At 33.8% G+C, this 19,981-nt stretch overlaps 4 protein-coding genes across 4 annotated transcripts; 2 read left to right on the top strand and 2 right to left on the bottom strand.

The window, feature by feature from the left end:
* Nucleotides 1-7,974: 7,974 nt before the first annotated feature.
* Nucleotides 7,975-8,901, bottom strand: KY384_006413 (uncharacterized protein; the record flags this gene model as incomplete). Its single annotated transcript, XM_044814909.1, has 2 exons — nucleotides 7,975-8,364; nucleotides 8,524-8,901. The coding sequence occupies 2 exons, from the start codon at nucleotides 8,899-8,901 to the stop codon at nucleotides 7,975-7,977; spliced, it is 768 nt and encodes a 255-aa protein (XP_044668009.1).
* A 1,292-nt stretch (nucleotides 8,902-10,193) lies between these two features.
* Nucleotides 10,194-13,796, bottom strand: KY384_006412 (uncharacterized protein; the record flags this gene model as incomplete). Its single annotated transcript, XM_044814908.1, has 9 exons — nucleotides 10,194-10,275; nucleotides 10,563-10,990; nucleotides 11,679-11,867; nucleotides 11,920-12,142; nucleotides 12,200-12,288; nucleotides 12,343-12,514; nucleotides 12,567-13,331; nucleotides 13,507-13,653; nucleotides 13,738-13,796. 9 exons carry the CDS (start codon nucleotides 13,794-13,796, stop codon nucleotides 10,194-10,196), a joined length of 2,154 nt encoding a protein of 717 aa, XP_044668008.1.
* A 1,418-nt stretch (nucleotides 13,797-15,214) lies between these two features.
* Nucleotides 15,215-17,415, top strand: KY384_006411 (uncharacterized protein; the record flags this gene model as incomplete). The annotated part of the gene is made up of 3 exons (XM_044814907.1): nucleotides 15,215-15,803; nucleotides 15,956-16,570; nucleotides 17,165-17,415. The coding sequence occupies 3 exons, from the start codon at nucleotides 15,215-15,217 to the stop codon at nucleotides 17,413-17,415; spliced, it is 1,455 nt and encodes a 484-aa protein (XP_044668007.1).
* A 37-nt stretch (nucleotides 17,416-17,452) lies between these two features.
* On the top strand, nucleotides 17,453-19,014 carry KY384_006410 (uncharacterized protein; the record flags this gene model as incomplete). The annotated part of the gene is made up of 3 exons (XM_044814906.1): nucleotides 17,453-17,777; nucleotides 17,818-17,892; nucleotides 17,954-19,014. The coding sequence occupies 3 exons, from the start codon at nucleotides 17,453-17,455 to the stop codon at nucleotides 19,012-19,014; spliced, it is 1,461 nt and encodes a 486-aa protein (XP_044668006.1).
* Between the last annotated feature and the right edge of the window lie 967 nt (nucleotides 19,015-19,981).

The raw sequence follows: 19,981 nt of genomic DNA, 5'->3' as shown, positions 1-19,981 counted from the left end.
TAAAATAGTTTTTAATTTATTTTTAGGTTTCTATATTAGTAGTTTTATTTATATACTTTCTAAAGTCTAAATTAATCTATAATAGTACTTTGCTTTTTATATATATTGCTGCAAAAGCTATTTTAATCTTACTTTTAATATTAAATATTAATTTAAAATAGAAATTTAACTAGAATAACTAGTTGTTAAGCTTATTCTTTTCCCTATAAAAGAAGTTAAGTTTTAAAAGTTTAGTTCTATCCTTTTTAATAATAGTTAATTAATATATTATATATTTTTATTAGGAATATTATCTATTTATAGTAAATTTAGTTATACTTATTTTAAAAGTATTTAATATATTGCAACCTTAATATTTAAATTAATAAATAATATTAGTTAATTTAACTATAAGTTAGCAAGTTAGTTCTTTTAGAATATAAGTAGCAATTAAAATATAAATAAAAATAATAATAAAATAGAATTAAATTATAATTATTTTAAATCTTATAGTAAAGAATAAGACTTATATTAAATATAAAGAAATTTATTTAAAAAAAAAAAAATAAAAGTTCTATATATATAACTTTATTTAACCTACTTAATAGTACTTAATTTTTAATTACTTTAAATATACTTAATCTAGAGGTTGCTTAGTACTCTTAATATTTAAATATACTTAAGCACTTTAGCTATCCTTTTTTCTTTTTAGTTATCCTTCTTTATAACCTAGTATAGCTATAGTCTCTATCCTATAGCATTTACTTAGTTACACTTATTATACAAGGTTGTAACAACTATATTAAAGTAGAATAAAAAGTATATTTAATTAAATAGTAGCTAAGCTTAACTAGATATAAATTATTTAAAATAATAATATAAATAAAGTTTTTAATTTTATTTAAAATATATTTTACTTAGTTATATTTATTATTAAAGAAAAATTATAATTAAAAAGCTCCTTTTATAATATATCTCTTATAAAGATACTTTAGTTTATAAATTATTTATAAAAGGCTTCTATAGATAGGATAGTAATAAAATATAAATAAATATTTTAATAAATAGATAATATATTATTAAGAAGAAAATAAAAAAAAGATAAATAGTCTATTATTAAGTTAATTAATTATATAGGGTAGTGCCTACTAAAACTAGTAGTAATTAATTAATAAATTAATAATAAGTATATCTACTACACTAATAGTAATAGTAATAGTAATAGTAATAATTAATAAAGTAAGGTATAAAGTATTATCTAGCTTTATAAATATATATACTCTTATTCTTAATTATAATAATTATAATTAAAGTCCTTAATCTAAGTATTCCTTTTAATATTATAATATAAAAACCTTTCTAAAAGTAATAGTAGAACGCTAGCATTTAAGTATAGAAGCTTTTAAGGATAGTAGCTTAATACTAGGATAATAAAGAGTAAGCTAAGTATTAAGCTAGTAATAAAGCTATTAAATATTACTTACTACTTACTACTAGTAAAGGATATTAATTTAATAGTTAGTATTTAAGTTAATTAATTAATTAATTAGTTTATAAGCTAAAAAAATAGTAATAATCCTTTACCTAGATTAGTAGGGCGTTAAATAACGCCCTATATACCTAAACTAGGTATTATTATTATTAATATAATAATAAGTAATAAGAGTAGTAAAAGTATAATTATAGTATTAATTATTACTATTTTAAAGCTATAGAAGCGCTTAAATAAGATATAAGTCCTACTTATATTAAGCGCTATTCTACTCCTATTAGGTATCTCTATCTCCCTTTATTAGCTATAGCCTCTAACCTATAGTAGTTACCTAGTTATACCTATTATATAAGGTTATAATAAATATATAAGTAAAAGTAATTATAATAATATTTTATAAGCTAGTTAAGGTATATAATATATACTTAGCTAAGCTTTTATACTTAACTACTATTTTTTATATATTCTATTTTTTAAACTATTTATAAAATACTATTTTTTATTATAATTATTTTACTAGTATTATTAGCTAAAAAAAAGGCAAAAGCAATAGATTAAAAGGCGCTCCCTAATCTATAGATTAGAAAGTACTTATAATAGCTTATAGTTAAAGAGAAAAAAAAGGAAAAATAAATAAAAAATATTTATATCTAAGAAGTAATATTACTTTTAAATTAAACTAATATATTAATAATAAGAGTAATAGAAATAATTAAATTATTAATAACTAAATATAGTTAATATTTTAAAACTTAAGTATTACTTTTCTAAACTAGTTTAATAAAAATATATTAAGTTAGCGCTTAAGTATTATTATTAAACTAAAGTCTAATATAGATTAGAAAGTATCTTAATATATAAATTAAAAATTCTAACTCTAAATACTATTTATAATTATATATTAGGACTAGCCTAATAAAAGAAACTAATAAAAGAAATAATTTCTAATTACTAGTAAGATATTAGTATAAGTACTTTATTAATAAAATAATTTTATTATTATTTTAACTTTTAATTTTCACTTTATAAGTACTATTACTAATAAATTTATATTACTAAAAATATAAATATATATAAGCCTATAGAAAAAGCTACGCTTACTAGCTTATTATTACTTTCTTTATTACTATTTTTTTCCTTACTATTATTATTATTATTATCTAAACTAGAATTTAATATTATTTTACTTACTAATACTAATAGAAAGCTAATAAATATAACTTATTTTACTTTCTTTTTATACTATAATACTCCCTATATTTTTTATTTTTTTATTATTATTATTAGTCTTAAACTTATAGTCTAACTCCCTTTAAATAAATAAATATTAATATAATAATAATAATAAAAGAAACTTATATTCTAATACTATATAAAGTAGTATTATATAGAATTATACTTTATAATTGTAGAGTTATACTCTATATATATAAAATTATACTTATATATTATTAGCTTTAATTTCTTTTTTATTAATTCTATTTTTTTTTCAACTTTTTATTTTTTTTATATTCTTAGTCCACTTATATATAAAGTGTTGTCTCTATCGCTAGGGTAAGATTATAAGCCTTTTATTAGGCTTAGTATTTCTTAAAAAATTTATTAATATAAGGTATTAATTAAATAAGTAATATAAAAAAGGTTATAATATTTTATTTCTATTAAACTTATATTAGTATTAAGCTAATATAATATATAATAATAAAATTAAATAAAGTAAGTAATAATAATATTATAGTAGTTATAATATAATTATTTTTATAAATAATTACAATAAAAATATTAATTATAAGCTAATAGGGGCTAATAATATATAAATTAAGAAAATCTTAAGAATCTTAAAACTACACTAGTAGTTAGCTAGTAGTTATATTTATAAATAATAAAACTTATAAAAAAATAGCTATTAAAACTATTAAAAAAAGAAAATAAATATAATAGTATTAGCTATTTAATAATAAAGTATTATTCTATAAGTTTTACTAATTTACCTTTCTACTATTTATATTATAATAAAAAAGCTAAATATATAATACTTTTATTATATATTAATATTTATACTATACTAATATATAATAATATATAATAATAAAAAATTCTTTTTTTCTTTTTTATTTTTAAAAGTTTAAAAAGTTTTTAATAAGCTTCTATAAGATAATTTATAATCTATTTCTACTCCGCCCTTATATACTAAAAACTAGTATATAAGGGGGAAGTAACTATTAGCTACTAGTTATCTATAGGCGCTAAGAAGGCTTATAGGAGCTAGAGTAAAAGGGGCTTAATAAGCTAAACTTATTAAAAAGTATTAGCCTTTATAAATAGTTCTTTAGTATTTAGTTCTTATATATTACTATAAGTTTATTTATATTCTATATCTTTTATTATAATTACTAGCGAGGAGCTAGTATATTAGTCTTATAAACTAATATTATAATATTATAAAATATAAAAAATTAATTTTAATTTTATTATAATTTAAATATAAGTAGTTTAAATCTTTTATAAAAGTAATTAAAGGTATTATTAACTATACTATAAAACTTATTAACTTTACTAAGAATTAAATCTAGTCTTTTAATTCTAATTATATAGAATACTAATTAATAGATATTCTACTTATAGGACTAGAATATAGTTAATTATATTATAAAGTTACTTAATAAAAATAAAAATATATAAAGTAATATATAAAGCTTACTTAGAAAACCTATTATAAAATAATAATAAAATTTTATTAAAATATTTAAATATAATTTTTATTATAACTTAATTTCTTTAAAAATATAGTTTCTATAATTAATAATAAAGCTATTTAGCTATTTTATTAAGAAACTAAAATATAAAAATAAAGTATATAATTATTAAACTTTTAACTATTATTAAAAAGTTTAACTCCCTAATTAATATAAAAAATTACTTATATCTTAGACTACTTATAACTAATATAAAAATATTCTTTAATAAAAGGGGGAAGTATTATTATAATCTAGATTATATCCCTCCTAGTTATATAGAAATAATAGTATTAAAGGCTTAGTAAGTATTATAAATTATTCTTATATAATAATAAATATATTTAAACTAGAAAATTAATATATAATAGTTTTTATTAAATATATAAATAGGGTTTCTACCTAAGATAAAGCTAATTCTTTATCTTAGTTCTCCTTATCTTTACTAGGCCTTAGGAGCTAGTTTTCACCTCTAAGTAAACTCTTAATAATATTAACTTAATTAAGTTTTTTTTATTTTAAGATTACTAATATATTATCTATATTAAAATATAAATAAAAAATTTACTTTATAAAGATTATATTTTACTTAGCTAATATTAAAATAAACTTTTTTATATAAATATCTTTAAACTAATTATAAAAATACTTTTTAAATAAAAGTACTTTTATATATTTATTAAAAATATTATTAAGAATAAAAAGATTTATATTATAAAAAATAAGTTTAGACTAACTTTTTAATAAACTTTTACTAGCTATAAAAAGAAAATTAAAATTAACTTAAATATACTTATTAAATATTTATATAATAATTTTAATATTTATAATAATAATTTATTTAATAATTACTATATTAAATATAATATTATCTAAGAATCTATTATTTTAAATAACTTTTAAATAAATAAAATAGTTAAAAGAAATAGCTAAACTATTATAACATATATTTATATTTTATTTAAAAGTAATAGATTTCTTAGAATTATAATTATAAAAGTTATTAAGACTATAGTCTATATTTAAAATTATTACTTAGTTAATAAGTTAAATATAATATTTTATAAAGCTACTAAGGGAGGTTAATTAGACTTTAATTTATTTAATTTATTTAGTATTTATAATATATATTAAAATTAAAATCTAGGTAGTAAAATTTAGTTTAATTTAAAACTAAAGCTATTTAAAGGAGGCTTATTAACTTTAAAAATAATAATTTTTATTATATATTAATATTTAATAGTTTTATTTAATACTATTATTATATAAAATAACTTTTTAATAAGAAAAGATTAATATTTTAACTTTATATAATAAGTGTAACTAGGTAACTATTATAGAATAGAGACTATAATTATATTAAGTTATAAGGAAAGATAATTAAAAGGAGAAAAAAATAGCTAAAGTACTTAAATATACTTAAGTATTAAAAGTATTAAGTAATTTTTAAATTAAGTAAGCTTAAAGAGATTAAAAGTTAAATACTATTAAATAGGTTAAATAAAATTATATATATAGAGCCTTTTAATTTTTTTTTAAATAAATTTCTTTATATTTAATATAAGTTTTATTTTTTATTATAAGATTTAAAATAGTTATAACTTAATTTTATTTTACTATTTTACTTTTATTTATCTTTTTATTATTACTTATATTCTAGAAGAACTAACTTATATACCTATAGTTAAATTAGCTAATATTATTCACTAGTTTAAATACTAAGGTTATAATATATATTTCTAGTAGAACTTAACTACTTACTAAGGAACAATAAGGTATATTAAATAATTTTCCTACTTTAGTACTTAAAGATATTATATTAAATAAAATAGCTATAGGTTTTATATTAAATAAAGTTTTTAATTTATTTCTATTAAAGCTTAATAGCTTAAAATCTAAAGTACCTTAAGATAGGATAGTTTTTAAATTAATAGTTTATAATACTATTTTAATAGTATAAATAGTTAATAAGTACTTATATAATTATTATTATAAATTAGTCTACTTCTAGATAGAAGATTAAGCTTTAATATATCTTTATAAAAGCTATAATATCTTATTAAGTATAAAGATTATAAAAAAGCTATTATAGTAATATATAAGACTATTTTAGATTATAAAAAAGATTAATTACTAAGTATACTAACTAGCCTTTCTTAATAAATAAAAGATTTATTTAATATTAATTATAGTATATTTAAACTATATTTAACCTTATTTTTAAACCTATATAATAAGATACTAATTCTAATACTATTAATTTTAATTAAGAATAATTAAGGTTTTTAATTTAATATAAATATTTCTTTATAAATACTAGTATAAATAAACTTATTAGTATTAGAATTTTAATTAAAATTATTTATTTTAGATCTATAAATAATTTTTCTAGTATTAGAACTTTAATTATAATTAATTATTCTAGACTTTAGGTTTTAAGTATTTATAGTTATAGAGTATTAAATAAGGTTTATATGTATAATATAATAATAATAAACTTTAAGAATAAGCTTAATAAATATAAGACTATACTATAATATAGATAGGAATATATCTTAGAAAGTAGCTTTTATTATATATAGAAAATCTAAGCCTTTTATACCTATTTAAGGAATATTTAAATTATATTAATAACTAAAAAATTTAATTAAATCTAAGTTTTAAAAAGGCTAATATACTACCTAAATATTACTACTAAACTATAATAGAATAATAATAAAAGTAAAGTAATAATAGAATATAAATTTAGAATTAAAAAGTTTAAAATTTTTTTAATTAATTACTTAATTAGAATTAAATATTATAAGAAACTTTACTATTATACTAGTATTATATAATAAATATTAATATTATAAAAAAATATTAATTTAATTAAGTATTTTATATCTTTATATATATAAATATATATATATATTTAAAGTTTAGAACTAATAAACTTTATATAAATAAAGTTATTTTTAAAAAAAATAAAATTTTTTAAGTTTTTAAATATTTATTAAAAATTATATTATTATATTTTATTTATTAAAAATTATATTATTATATTTTATTTATTAAAAATTATATTATTGTATTTTATTTATTAAAAATAAATATATTTATATTATTTTTATAAACTAATATTATATTATATTTAAAGTACTTATATAAACTAGTTTTAATAATATTTATAAATATATTTAAATATATATTATTAAGTATTATATTAAAAATTCTATTTTTAATTTTAATAGTTTATATTAATTATAATAAAATTAAAGTATTTAATTTCTTATTTAATATCTTTTTTTTCTTAAGTAAGTTTAAACTATTTTATAATAGTTTTTTTCTTCTTTTATAATTATTATATTTACTTTTTATAAACTTTTTTTAATTTTTTTTTATTAATTTAATATTAAGTTTTTTAATATTTTCTTTAAGCCCTCTATTAAGTAGTAGAGAAAATATATTATACTTAGATTTTTAAATATAGCTTTATTTTTAAGGACAATTTTGAGATTTTATTTAATATATAAAAAAGTAGTAGTCAAAATCTGTAGCCCCCCTGTAATTTTGGTGGGGGGCGCAATTTTAAATGCCAAGCTTTCGCAAGAGTTTCTTTCTTAATAAATCTCATTTTTGCTTCCTCCGGTGACTTTTTCCCACTTACCTATTACCATATTGATCAATTGACTTTCCAGAGACTATTGAGACTTCATTATACTTCCCTAAATCTTCACTCGTATAGTCCTTCAGCATTACTGATCTTCTCATCGCGTCCAAAAACAATCAACAGAGTCTCCCCGCCATGGATATTTTCTCGACCTCAAAACGGCCAGCTTCATTCTGATGGACACTCAGCATTCGACCCTCGTCCCCCTGCATCCAGAAAGTACGGATAATGCCTGTCTCAGTCGCTCCGATTGACATCTTGTCCTCGTACTTGCCGACATCCTTTCGAGCTCTATCTAATTTGACTTTCGTTGGCTCGGACTTCCAGTTTTTGTCTTGATACCGCAAAACGAAGACTTTATTCCCGTCATTTACCAAGCAAATTCGGGGGATCTGTCCTGGCAGGGCGGTTGCGCACTGGATCTGGTCGCCAGGAAATGGGTTGAAATCCCGATGGGTCATCTGGCTTGGTCTAGTGGACGCTCTGTCGATAAGGAAAGTATGCCCCTGTGCGGCTGAGGAGCAGACGCAAATAGTGCTGGAACTCGTATCGTACACAACGGAAGATAGACGCCAGTCGGGTGAAACTTTCTAAAGGCAGATATGCCACCGCTTAGAAACTGAAGACTATGGTAGACGAATGTGCAACGAAGTCGGTAGACTCACCTTGGGAATTCTGAAATCCTGCATCTGCTGGCTGTATCGCCGGAGTGGTGACAGATCGTGGACACCAACATAGACGTATCCTTCACGAGGCTCGCGAGTGGCAACTACTAGGTGATTGCCACATGTCGAAAACGACATACATTGGCTATCGACTTGGAAAGCGGCTTGGTCGTGAGGCATTGCTGCTGGCAAAATCTCTGAGCTGCCTTTTGCACCATCAAAGATGTTGGTGGCTCTTGCAAAACCCACGGCTATTCGATGACCTTGGCGAGAAATTGCAAGACTGTGTGGCTGCGTCTCTAGATCTTTGGACCATTCTTCATATTCCGATATTTGATCACAACGAATGACAGTCATTCTGTAGCCCTGGAAAAACATTATGAGGGGGGTTTTCAGTCGGGAAACTTCGTTTGCTTACATTTGTTTCTTCGGACACAACGGCGTATCGTACAGAACTACCAGTGGCCAAGACTATCTTTGTGAAAAGATGGCCTTCAGACCACGTTCTCAGTTCGGAGTGACGACAATAGATTTTGGTTGATGTATACGCCAGGAAGTATCTTGCATCTACGAACATTGCGTAAAATATGTGTACACGTGGAGTCGAAGAGCCCGCTTTGAATAAGGATCGTTTTCCTCTTGATGAAGAAAGTGACGTATGATCGCCAGAATTATTGGCGCTCTGGCGAGTTGATCCGTTTTGCCAAGGTCGTAATGGCAAAGACGATGTTGGGCTTGATAATGGTGGCGTAAGACCCTGGGGGACTGGATTTCGCTGAAGTCTTATTGATTGTATTTCAATGTCACGAGGAGCGCTCTCCTGTGGCTGTCTCCCACCAAGCGACCCAGTAAGATCTTGCTCTACGCCTTCGATCGGCTCCACCAGGCGGGCCTGAGTAAACAACGCAGTCTTGCAACGGGGGCAGGCTACAGCTGGCACACTAATGATTTTATCTGCGTCCAAAAGATCCTGCCCAACTATCAGCCTCCAAATTCGAAGCAAAACGGATGGGCGACGCTTGTGTCAAATGACATGGACGTGGCTCATACCTGCAATCTGCTATGATAATCCACGCCTTGAAGGACACGCTCGAGAGTCACGGCTGTGAGAGGATGCAATCTCGGACAATCAATAATGTACGTACTCAAATGCCCTACTGCAAGCCTTTCTTCCTTTGGAAAATCTGTCCATTCTTCGATCCGGGATTGGAAAGTGTTAGTGATTCGTTGGATATGGCCATTGGCGTCTTGAAGCACCTTCTGCCGACTATCAAGGTCTCGCGATATTTGCTGGTGGATGTCCGTCACGTTAAACCTAATCCCGTAGCCGACTTCCTGCAATAAGGGGTTCTAAATCATCAGCATTGACCCTTTTGATGCCAACTTAGCGCAGCTCACCTGTTGATATTCGTGCTGAAGATGCTTGCCGAAGCAATCGCAGCCATGTATGGAACAGCAGGGGAAAGAGTTTAAAGCTAGCATGGTCTCTTTGATTGCGTTGAAGCGAGGATCTTGGCTTGCTCCCTCGCAGCTCATTGCACTTTCAGTAAAATGGATGTAAAAATTCAGGAAGGATAACACCGTTTCAGATTGTGTCGTATACTCAGTGTAATGGCTGCGGCTGCCCGCATCTCTCGTCGTGATGTAGGAAAATACCTGCATTGACGCTGCTATGAGTGCTGACCAGGCATCGTACCAAACGCAGAAGCTTCGAAACCACCATGGGCAGCGGCAGTAAATGCATTTCGTAGCCTGTGAAATAACAAGATTCAGCTGAGGTTTCAGCGGAAACTGACATCGGTCAGCTTATCGTGCACAATTGACCACTTAAACGCCAATCACTAACCAATCCATCACAATAATCTGGTAGGTCAAGAAAGCTTCCGGGGTCTGGACAAAGCTCATGATAGCTGCAGAAACCGCTCACATCGTCGGTCAACTGGGCATCAACAGACGTCGACAAGCTTTCAAGGAACCGAAGACAGAGCTCTTGGATCAGGAATCGGTAGAAAGTATCATCCAAAGGCCAGTTCAACAACCTCGATTTTAGGAAGTTCGCCTCAGACACCCAATCATAATCTTCAATAATTGGAAGCTTTTTCTTGAAGAGTGTAAGTAATCGAAGCCCTGATAGAAGTGCAGCTCCTATCAAGCGGAGTAAATGATCAGTGAGCGGATGTGGGTAGCCTAAAGTTCGGAGACAATTGTCCTTGACTGTCAAAAGAAAGTTCAAAAGTTCGGAGACGAGAGCAGGCTCCAAAAGATACTGCCTGATGTTTGGCGATGGATATCTCGACTGAAGATAAGTTTTCTGGAGGTGGAGAGCTATCTTGATCAAGTTGACCAGGCGAATAAAGCCATCTATTGAATTCGTGGCAAAGGGATTTTCGACACCTGATGCGGTTTGTAATGTGTATTGACCAATAGCATCGCGTAATGTGGTGGCTAGGTCCGTTCGCTTTTCAAGCTTAGTCCAAATGGAGGAAATGGATGGATGAGACATTCAAACGAGTGTCAGGAGACAGATATTGTAGCGCACCCCAAGAAGCCTTAAGTCCTCTGTCTCGTCTGCAAAAACGGAGGAGAAAGACGCGCTGTATACCAATCAGGATGAATACGACAACCAGAAAGACCACAAATCGAAATATGCGGGCGGAATTAGCGATAGTGAGCCCAGGAAAGAGGGTACATCAAATCGGGTCGTCTGATTCAGCTTAAGATTGAACTAAGTGGAATTCGAATAAATTGGGCGGTATGCGAGCAAAGCGAATATTAATGAATGAGCATAGATGATGTGGAGCTACATGGCCTCACGACATCTCTATGAGCGCCAAACCAGTAAGGCTGTCCAGTCGAGTCACACAATTAAACCAGGCGTCTAGAGAAACGATCTCGGCCGAACTGGTTCGTGATATCAATACCAAGGCTTGCGGCCTTGTTATGATCTACGCGCAAGATGAAATACTTACGCCAGCAGGCCAGAGGCTCATTCTTAATCTTACAGCTCTACAATTAGGACGACCGCGCTGCGATTGCTATGCAGAGCGGTCTGGCGGTCGTTTTACCGCTTACAAAATACCTGTCTAATATAGGAACCTTCGTCTCATGTCCCATCATTTTAACCAAACCCAAACCCATTCAAAAACGCCCCATACATTACGGTAAGTCACAACACTGTCACGATCCTTACGATGCAGTCTGCCCCTGCGATACAGTGGATTGGGCTGTAGGGCTTTCTCAGGATTTGAGAGGTCCTCACTTGCGGCTATCGACCAATTCAAGGGATTCCAAGAATTATCGATTTTGACGTGGTACGCTGCTGCTAGGAGCAGGAAGATGAAGATCTACGCAGTGAACTTAGTGGTGCTGAAATGAAGTTCGGTACCATTGACTTACACTGATGTAACTCGCCACAAAATCCTTCCCTGCTATGGGTTGGACCGTCCGCCAGCCGTTGAAGAAAGCCATAGCGCCACAGGCGATCATGCCGTACCATGCCCGCATGAACTGCCAATGAGACTTATACGGATATCTTGCTTTGTCCTCTCGATTGTATGCGGCTCGATCTTGTCCTGTGTTCAATATCGGAGGCTCGAGTCCTTGCGCAGCTCTTCTGATACTACAAATCGTCAGCACCGCAGTTCGAAAATGATGTTCGCAAGGCACATCCACGTACCTCCTAAAAAACTTCAGAAACGACCCGCAGATGACTGTGTAGGTAATCAACATGGATACAGTCGCATTTGTGGCCATCCTGCCTAGGACCTATAAGAGTCATCAGTCAGCTCAAGGTCATGTATTTACGCATTTGGAGCGTACCTGTGCGGCTTCTGCCTTCACAGCAAGCAAACCCAACCACCCAAGAAACCAACTCGTCAAAACTGCCGCCCGAGGCACGCCTGACTCACTTGTGCGCTCCAGTCGGCGTCGGAGTGATTGGGTTATAGGCCATTTCGGCCAAACACCGCTCACATTGGCCAGTGCGTGGAGTCTTGAGCTATGGTCAGCTTAAAGCATTCTCTTTGGATTTTTTCGTGACTCACAATCTGGACGACAGATACAAAGAATTCATACCTGCTGAGGTGGCAGAAAAGATGAAAAAGGCGTTGAAGAAGGTTGGGAAACCAATGACGCCGTCTCGAACTGCGGCCACAATGAAGGCCGAGTGAGCTCCGTTAGCGAATGAATTCACATCGTTATTGACAATTTGCGGATCATCATAAGGAATGTTCAGCCCCACGACAAAGATACCCAACGTATAGAGGAGAATAATGCGCAGCGAAGTCTTCCTTGTGGCCAACTTGATGTTTTCTTCCGTTTCTAAGTCCTTGCTCTCGGGAGCCGTGATCGACACAGCCTCGAACCCGATCAAAGAGAAAATTGTGACCGTCATGGCCGTCCACATTGCAGCAAAATGAGCTGATCCACCTTCGTAGGTGTGACCAGAGCTGGAGGTGAAGTTCTTGGAATCAAAGCCCCATGGCTGTTGATAATATTTGAAGTATGTGTGATTTCGAGCATTATTCACGATGTTGAACATTATCAAGCCCACTATGAATATCATCTTTATGCAACCGATTATGTATTCTATTTCTCCATATATGCGGACACGCAGTAGATTGACTCCAAGGATGAAAAGCAGCCAAAGCACGACGAACACCGCCGGGGAGATGTTGGCTGTGGAACTCCAATCAACGGAATATCCAGAAGGGTAGCCGACTTGCTGGAGGTATTTTGGATCGAACTGAAATTTGAAGAGGTTTGCGATGGCTGTGACCTCTGCAGCAAGGACTACTATGTAAGCAAACCTGCAAAGCTTCAGCAAAAATGTCAAAATCTGAGCTCATTCTGTATGTAGTATACCATGACATCCACCCGCAGGCATATCCAATTCCAGCATCCACGAATCGACTCGGAAATTCAAACATAGCGCCCTTCACAGGCAACAACGCCGTCATCTCGCCCAGTGAAGCCATGACTGACCAAATCGCAGCTCCCATGAGTAAATAGGCAATCCAAGCCAGGCCAGGTCCGGCAAGGAAGATAATTCTCCCAGCTTGAAGGAAGAACCCGATTCCGACAATCGTTGAAAATGCGATCATATTAGTATGCCTCTCGGCAAGTGCCTTCCTGTGAACCAAGTCAGCAAAGCCGTCTTTGAAGACAGAATTCAAGAGCCACTCGCAAGCATTAAGACTCACGAAGCGCACTTACTTTAGCTCGGTCGAGTAGCCACCTTGGTGATCACTCGGTTGATTTGCAGGTGGCGCCATCTGCATCGCAGTATTTTCGCTGGCCAGGTACAGGCCTGAGTGGGTGCCATCCCCACCGTGTGATGCATTGTTAAATACTGGGCTGAAAGCTTTACCTGAGCTGTGGCTAGTGGAAGCAGATGCCCTGCTCGTGTGATGGGAAGGAGGAGCCACAGAAGGCCGTTCGCGTCTTACGGCGCTCTGGTCCATTGGGTATAATGACACAGATTTCACAGCATTGAATATTGAAAAGAGAAGCGAGAAGCAGAAGGTGCATGAGAAGAAGAAGAAGAAGAGAGGGGAGGGGGGTGCCTGAGATGCTGTAGTCTTTGGCAGAGAACGTAGCCTTACGCCCCGAGCCTTGCGGGATCCTTGGACTCACCTTTTAGACATAAAAAAGCCCGAGCGCTATCAGGATTAGGGAGATATTTACTATTCTGACAACAAGTGGCTGCGCTAACAGCATCTTGACCAATGGAGGGTTGCTAACGTGCAGAAGCCAGCCTGATCATTTGGAATTGAAACTGCATAGGGGCCAGACGGCCTTGGCTTGCTCTGGGCGGCAGCAATCGATAGATCCAAACTCGCCATAGGAGCGAAAGGTGAAATACGGTGGCGCTGCAGACAAGGCTAGACCTCGTTCCATTTCCTCTGAAGGTGTGCACACCTTCAGCTCAGCCTCTCCTAGGCACAATTGCACGTGTGTCAGTGATGCGACATCTCGTCTTTACCCGTAGACTTGAGCAGCGACTACACCGTGGATCCCTTAGTCGTTTTAAAGAGCCTTTGAAATCCATTTTGTACGAGAAGTATCCACCTCAAGGCCTCCTGAAAGCTAGAGAATAAGGGTTACCTAGTTGGACTTTCCAAAGCCAATTGATATGGCAGCAGTATATCTTTCGCATCGACTGGCCAACTTGGCCATGTTACTGACCTGTCTCTAGAGAAATATATCTACCTGCGAGATCTGCAGGATCCAGAGGCCGACAGAAAGGCTCGTTCAGTGTTCGAACTGTCGCCCGGGAGGAAGTTCATCGTTCTACTGCGCCGCCCATTGCTCAGAATCAGATTGCAATCATGCCGAGAATTGTCGACAAGAGGGACACGAAAACTGTTGGGATGCTCATCTTCCTAGGAAAGGGAGGCAAAAACACGAGAAAATTGATGCTTTTCCCGACTATGTTGCCAGGTTGATCCTTCACTCTGAACCAAAGAGTGAAATTCAGGCACAGAATCATGAAAGAGACCGCAGGGCCGAATGGTTTACGGTCAACTCAGGCCCTTTTGAGGAATCTGAGGCCACAGTCCAGATCACCGAACGTTTTCGCAAACTTTGTGACCCAAGGTATGTCAGCAATAGATCTAGCTCGGAAAGCTATCCAAGCATAGTATCTTTCATTGGTGATACTGGAGTTGGTAAATCTACCCTTGTGAACGCCATGTCTGTCATAGGGCAGATTCAATCGCAACTTTCGGGTGCTTCTTCTCCATCAGGGTTGTCACCAACCAACTCATTGAAAAGACCATCCAATTTACCAAAGGTCGAACAAACTCGTAGAGAGGGGCCCGTTACGCGCTCGGGTGATCCTCGACGTGCAACGGAGCCCACCAGCTCCGGCGTACACTTGTATCTTGACCCAGGAGTAAACAAAGTTCGCTATCACCCCAGTCGAGAGCCAGAAGCAGTACCGCTCCTCTATGCTGACTGTGAAGGGTTTGGGGGAGGCACAAACACGACGAACGCGGAACGTAGTGCTCAAGGTCCTCCAATAAGCCATTCAAGGCGAAATTCTGCCTCGTCGTCTAGTCAACAGTCCTTTCGAAGTCCTTGGAGCACTGGAAGAAATATCATGAATGAGTTAGAAATTACTTTGCCGGAAATCAAGAATGCTGGTAAAAGCGGCGCCGAGCTATATTATGCTCGCTTTCTCTACGCTTTCAGTGACGTGATCGTCTTTGTTACAAATCACGACCAGCAGCTACACAAGGATATACAGCGTCTCTTAGAGTGGGCTGCCTCTGCCGTTCGTAAGTAACGTTCTCAATCAAAGCCTGGGTCTTCTCCTGCGGGCTTGATCTCAAGCCTCGAACCACGCTCTTGGGACCGACGACCCTGGAGACATGTTGCAAGGCTCTTTCTGCCAGCCACAAAAGGCATTGCTGACTACTATTTTAAACAGACAAGGCTATCAATCATCTCCCCAGGAAGACCCTAATAATTGTGCAGAATATGCCCGCACGACATGAAAGCGAATATTACTCTGAGGCATTCCACAAACGATCTCTGCTGGGCTCTATGGACAACATCTGGGAAACTTCTAAAGTATTAGATGCTTTCAAGAAACGTCACGACAAAGAGTCTTCCAGGAGAGAAAATGAGATTCACAGTAATGAAATGTTCTTGAAGATCTTCTTTCAAAGCGTCGAAGTCTGTTACATTCCAAACAAAGGGTTTGCAACAGCGGCAGAAGTAATACGCCAGTATCGTGTTTTACGCAATCTTATCACCCAAGCAGTAGAGGCAGGTCAGCAGGCTAGATCTTTCTCATGGACACGATACGATGTACCTAGCTTATCGCATCTCTTCGGTAGAGCCTTCCATCATTTTGCTAAGATATCAGGTCCTTTCGATTTCTACACTGCTGCGAGGAAAGACAATCCTATGTCGGAGACAATGGAGGATCACATCGCTAATCTTCTACGGTATATGCAAATTTCAGATGTCCGGTTGAACGGATTTCCATCTGTAGTGGCAGTATGTCTCATTTGTTTCGTGCATCGGGATTTCAGGCGAGGTAGGTCACAATCCTCCTATTAGCCACTAAAATTGACCGTGATAGCCATTGAGCCCAAGGAAATTTTCGACCGGACATTGCGCCGTGTCTGTGAGAGGACCATTCACATTTACCAGAACAAGTACCAGCGTTGTGCATTCATTTTTCCAAACGGGCAGCCGTGCAAAGCGATTAGACTAACTCATCCCGAGCATTGTAGCTCAGATGAAAAGGGTTCAAAATTTCCAGGATCTTTCGATCCTGCTCATTACTACGAAACTCCTGGCGATACTATTCGGAAGATTGAGCAGTCCTTCATTAGCATGTTTAAGGCACTGTGTTCTCACTTGGCCGGCGGGTCCGTACTTCGCCTTCCACCTTCTCATGATGTGGCGGTCTATCGGCAGCAGGTCCTGAATTCGAAATTGCTCATAGACTTAAAGTTTTGGCAAGGAGCAAAGAGTAACAAGACTTGTTTCTCTTGTCTTCAGTCAGTTCCAGACCATGCTCTTCCTTGTGGACATGTTTACTGTGAGCCCTGTATAAAAGAGTTCGGACAACCCGATCAAAATCGGCGCTATTGCATCGAGATGGTTAGATGTGTGCTTTGCTTAGCGGAATGGCCCACACATCAGGCCCAATTGATTCAGCTAAAGCCTAAGTTTTCTGGAGTCCGTGTACTAACCCTGGATGGAGGCGGTATCAGGGGCATCGTTGAACTTGCTATTTTGGCAGAAGTTGAGCGCCGTGTGGGACTGGGAGTGCCAATACGCGAGCTGTTTGACCTCATTGTTGGAACCAGTACAGGTGGGTCGAGTTACATAGTTGTCTCCGTTATCAAGTCAGCAGAACTCGGGGAGGTCTAATTATCGAACAGGAGGCATTATCGCTCTTGGGTTAGCAATGACCGACTTCAATGTCGGAGAAATGACTGCCAGATTTTTACAATTGTCTGAGAAGACATTTAAGACAAATCGTGGAGGAATATGGTCCAATTTCGACCCCTTCAACGTCTTCCCCGCTGTTCTCATGGCAGTCAAAGCATGGGAAAGCAAATATAGGACAACTCCTTTGCGTGAAGGTCTGGTCGACCTATTTGGTAAGGACAAGCCTATGTTTCCGCCTACGACTTCTACGGGCAATCAACGCACTGTTCGGGTCACAGTTACTTCGACCACCTCGGGTGATCCTTGCATATTTACAAACTACAACCGAAATATATCAACAGGTGAGCAAATCCTAGATTTTAGGAGACTACTAAGCTGAAGTTGCCCAACTCCGCCAGACGATAAGGATTTTGAACGAGAGGACGAACAATCTCAAGAAGCCAAGGTATGGGAAGCGTAAGTCTTCCTCTCTGCTCTTCAGCATCGCATCGACAAACTTGTATGCTTTACTCACTAGACCGAGCCAGTGCTCTAGCCACTTCTGCCGCGCCAATCTATTTCAAGCCGTTCCAAAGGGGCGATCCACCGAAATTGTACTCTGACGGTGCCCTACATGCAAATCTTCCAGCTGAGTATGCATTGTGGGAGACGCAGAAAATCTGGCCGACGGTGCACCCAGACCGGCCGTCGGATGAGCTTCACATTGATGATGCATTTGGTAAAGACCTCATCAGCTCAATAGAGGCTCTTGATTTTGGGGATGAGCGGGCTGATGAGTTGGACAATATCGGAGGCCTCATGGTTCAGTCGAGTCACCGTACTGAGGTTCACATCGATACTCTTGTATCGATCGGAACTGGGCAACAAGAACGAGTAGATAAGTACCCTAGTGCATTCGAAGTTGGTGGATTGAAGCAAATCTATCTGTCTCTCATCAAAGCGATGGATACGGAGGCTTCATGGGAGGATTTTCGAAAGAAAGGGTCGAGAAAAGATGTTCACCAGTATCGACTCAATGTGCCTATCACTGGCAAATATGTCGCACTTGATGATTGGGACCAAATGTATCGGCTGGCAGAAGCTGTCCGACAGGAGTATCTCACAAACAGCCGCGCGTTGAACGATGTACAGGACGTTGCGTCTCGACTTGCTGCAAGTCTCTTATTTTTTGAACCTGATGCACCAGACTCAAGTCGTCTGCAACCACCCGATAGATGGCACAGAATTCACGGACAAATATGGTGTCGCTTGCCCAGGGACAGCTCGACAATTGTAGCACTGACTGACCGAATTACCGGCTTCTGGATTCGAGAAGACAATCCAAAAATGAGGCTGAGCCACCCAACCCCAGTGCCGCTCAAGGACGGCTGGAAATCAGAAATCAGAACGCAAGGCAGACACCTTTCTGTCCCAGCCCTGATTAAGACTATGGAGCCAGATTCAACGATCACATTATCTGTGAGGCTCAAAGACGTGGAGTCGATTAATGATACTCTTCCGACAAGGGAGAGGACATATCCAATCAGCGGTTTCCCAATCCTGTTCAAAGATCTTGAAGCAATGGTCCTGGCCCAATAAGCTCACGATCTAACGGAATATTCAATACGGAACATGTAAGTGACGACGTCAAGCATAAACACTTTACTTATCGAAACAACATTACGACTCAGCGGTATGGGTAAAATATGAGAATTAGACAACTTGTTGATCTCTTTTGGAATATCAAGGTTTCCAGAGGCCTGTTGACCCACATTTAGTTCTTGAATCGAGCTGTAGCATGAAACGGCGTATATTCAGGAAGAGGTCATCTGCTTCGTAAAGTTAGCTTCAAAAAAGCCCAAAAATTCCATATGAATCCATAAGCCTGCAGTCCTCAGAGGTGCCGCGCTTTGAAATTGACTTGGCCAACTCGAATGTTCCCAATTCATCAACCAAAAGGATACCTTATGTCTACGTTCGAAATGTCTATACAAGGTATTAATTTAATTAATTACACGCTAACATACTATGTAGTAGTACATACTAACCTAGAATATTTTAGACACTCTAGCGAGTAATACTAAAATATTATAAATTTACTTAATAGTTTTCTAGACCTTACTAGTCTCTCTTCTAAATAATCTTTAATTAACTACTTTTTACTTTCTCTAAAGTATTATAAAAAAGACTTTATTATCTTTTTAAAATTCTTAATAATAATAACTTAAAGTTAAGAACTAATATTAATTCTTATAATTTTAATATTTATTAAATCTTTTTTAATTAAATTCCTTAATATTATTTTTAAAAATATATTTAATTATTTCTTAAACTTTATTATTATTTATTTTATTTTTATTTTTAAAACTTTTTTTATATAATTCTTTTATATAAATATAATTATTATATTTATATTTAAATATATTCTTTTATATTTATAAATATTAAAAATATATATTAACTTTATATAGCTTATATAAACTTAGTTTTATTAGCTTAAACTTTAAAAACTTTAAATATATATATATTTATTAATATATAATAAATTAAAGTTTTTTAAAAAAAG

The sequence above is a fragment of the Bacidia gigantensis genome (genome assembly GCF_019456465.1).
Source record: "Bacidia gigantensis strain McMullin 20006 chromosome Unknown contig_249, whole genome shotgun sequence".
Taxonomy (NCBI): Eukaryota; Fungi; Ascomycota; class Lecanoromycetes; order Lecanorales; family Ramalinaceae; genus Bacidia; species Bacidia gigantensis.
The sequence above is the reverse complement of the archived record's forward strand: the minus strand, read 5'-3'. Positions and strand labels throughout refer to the sequence as shown.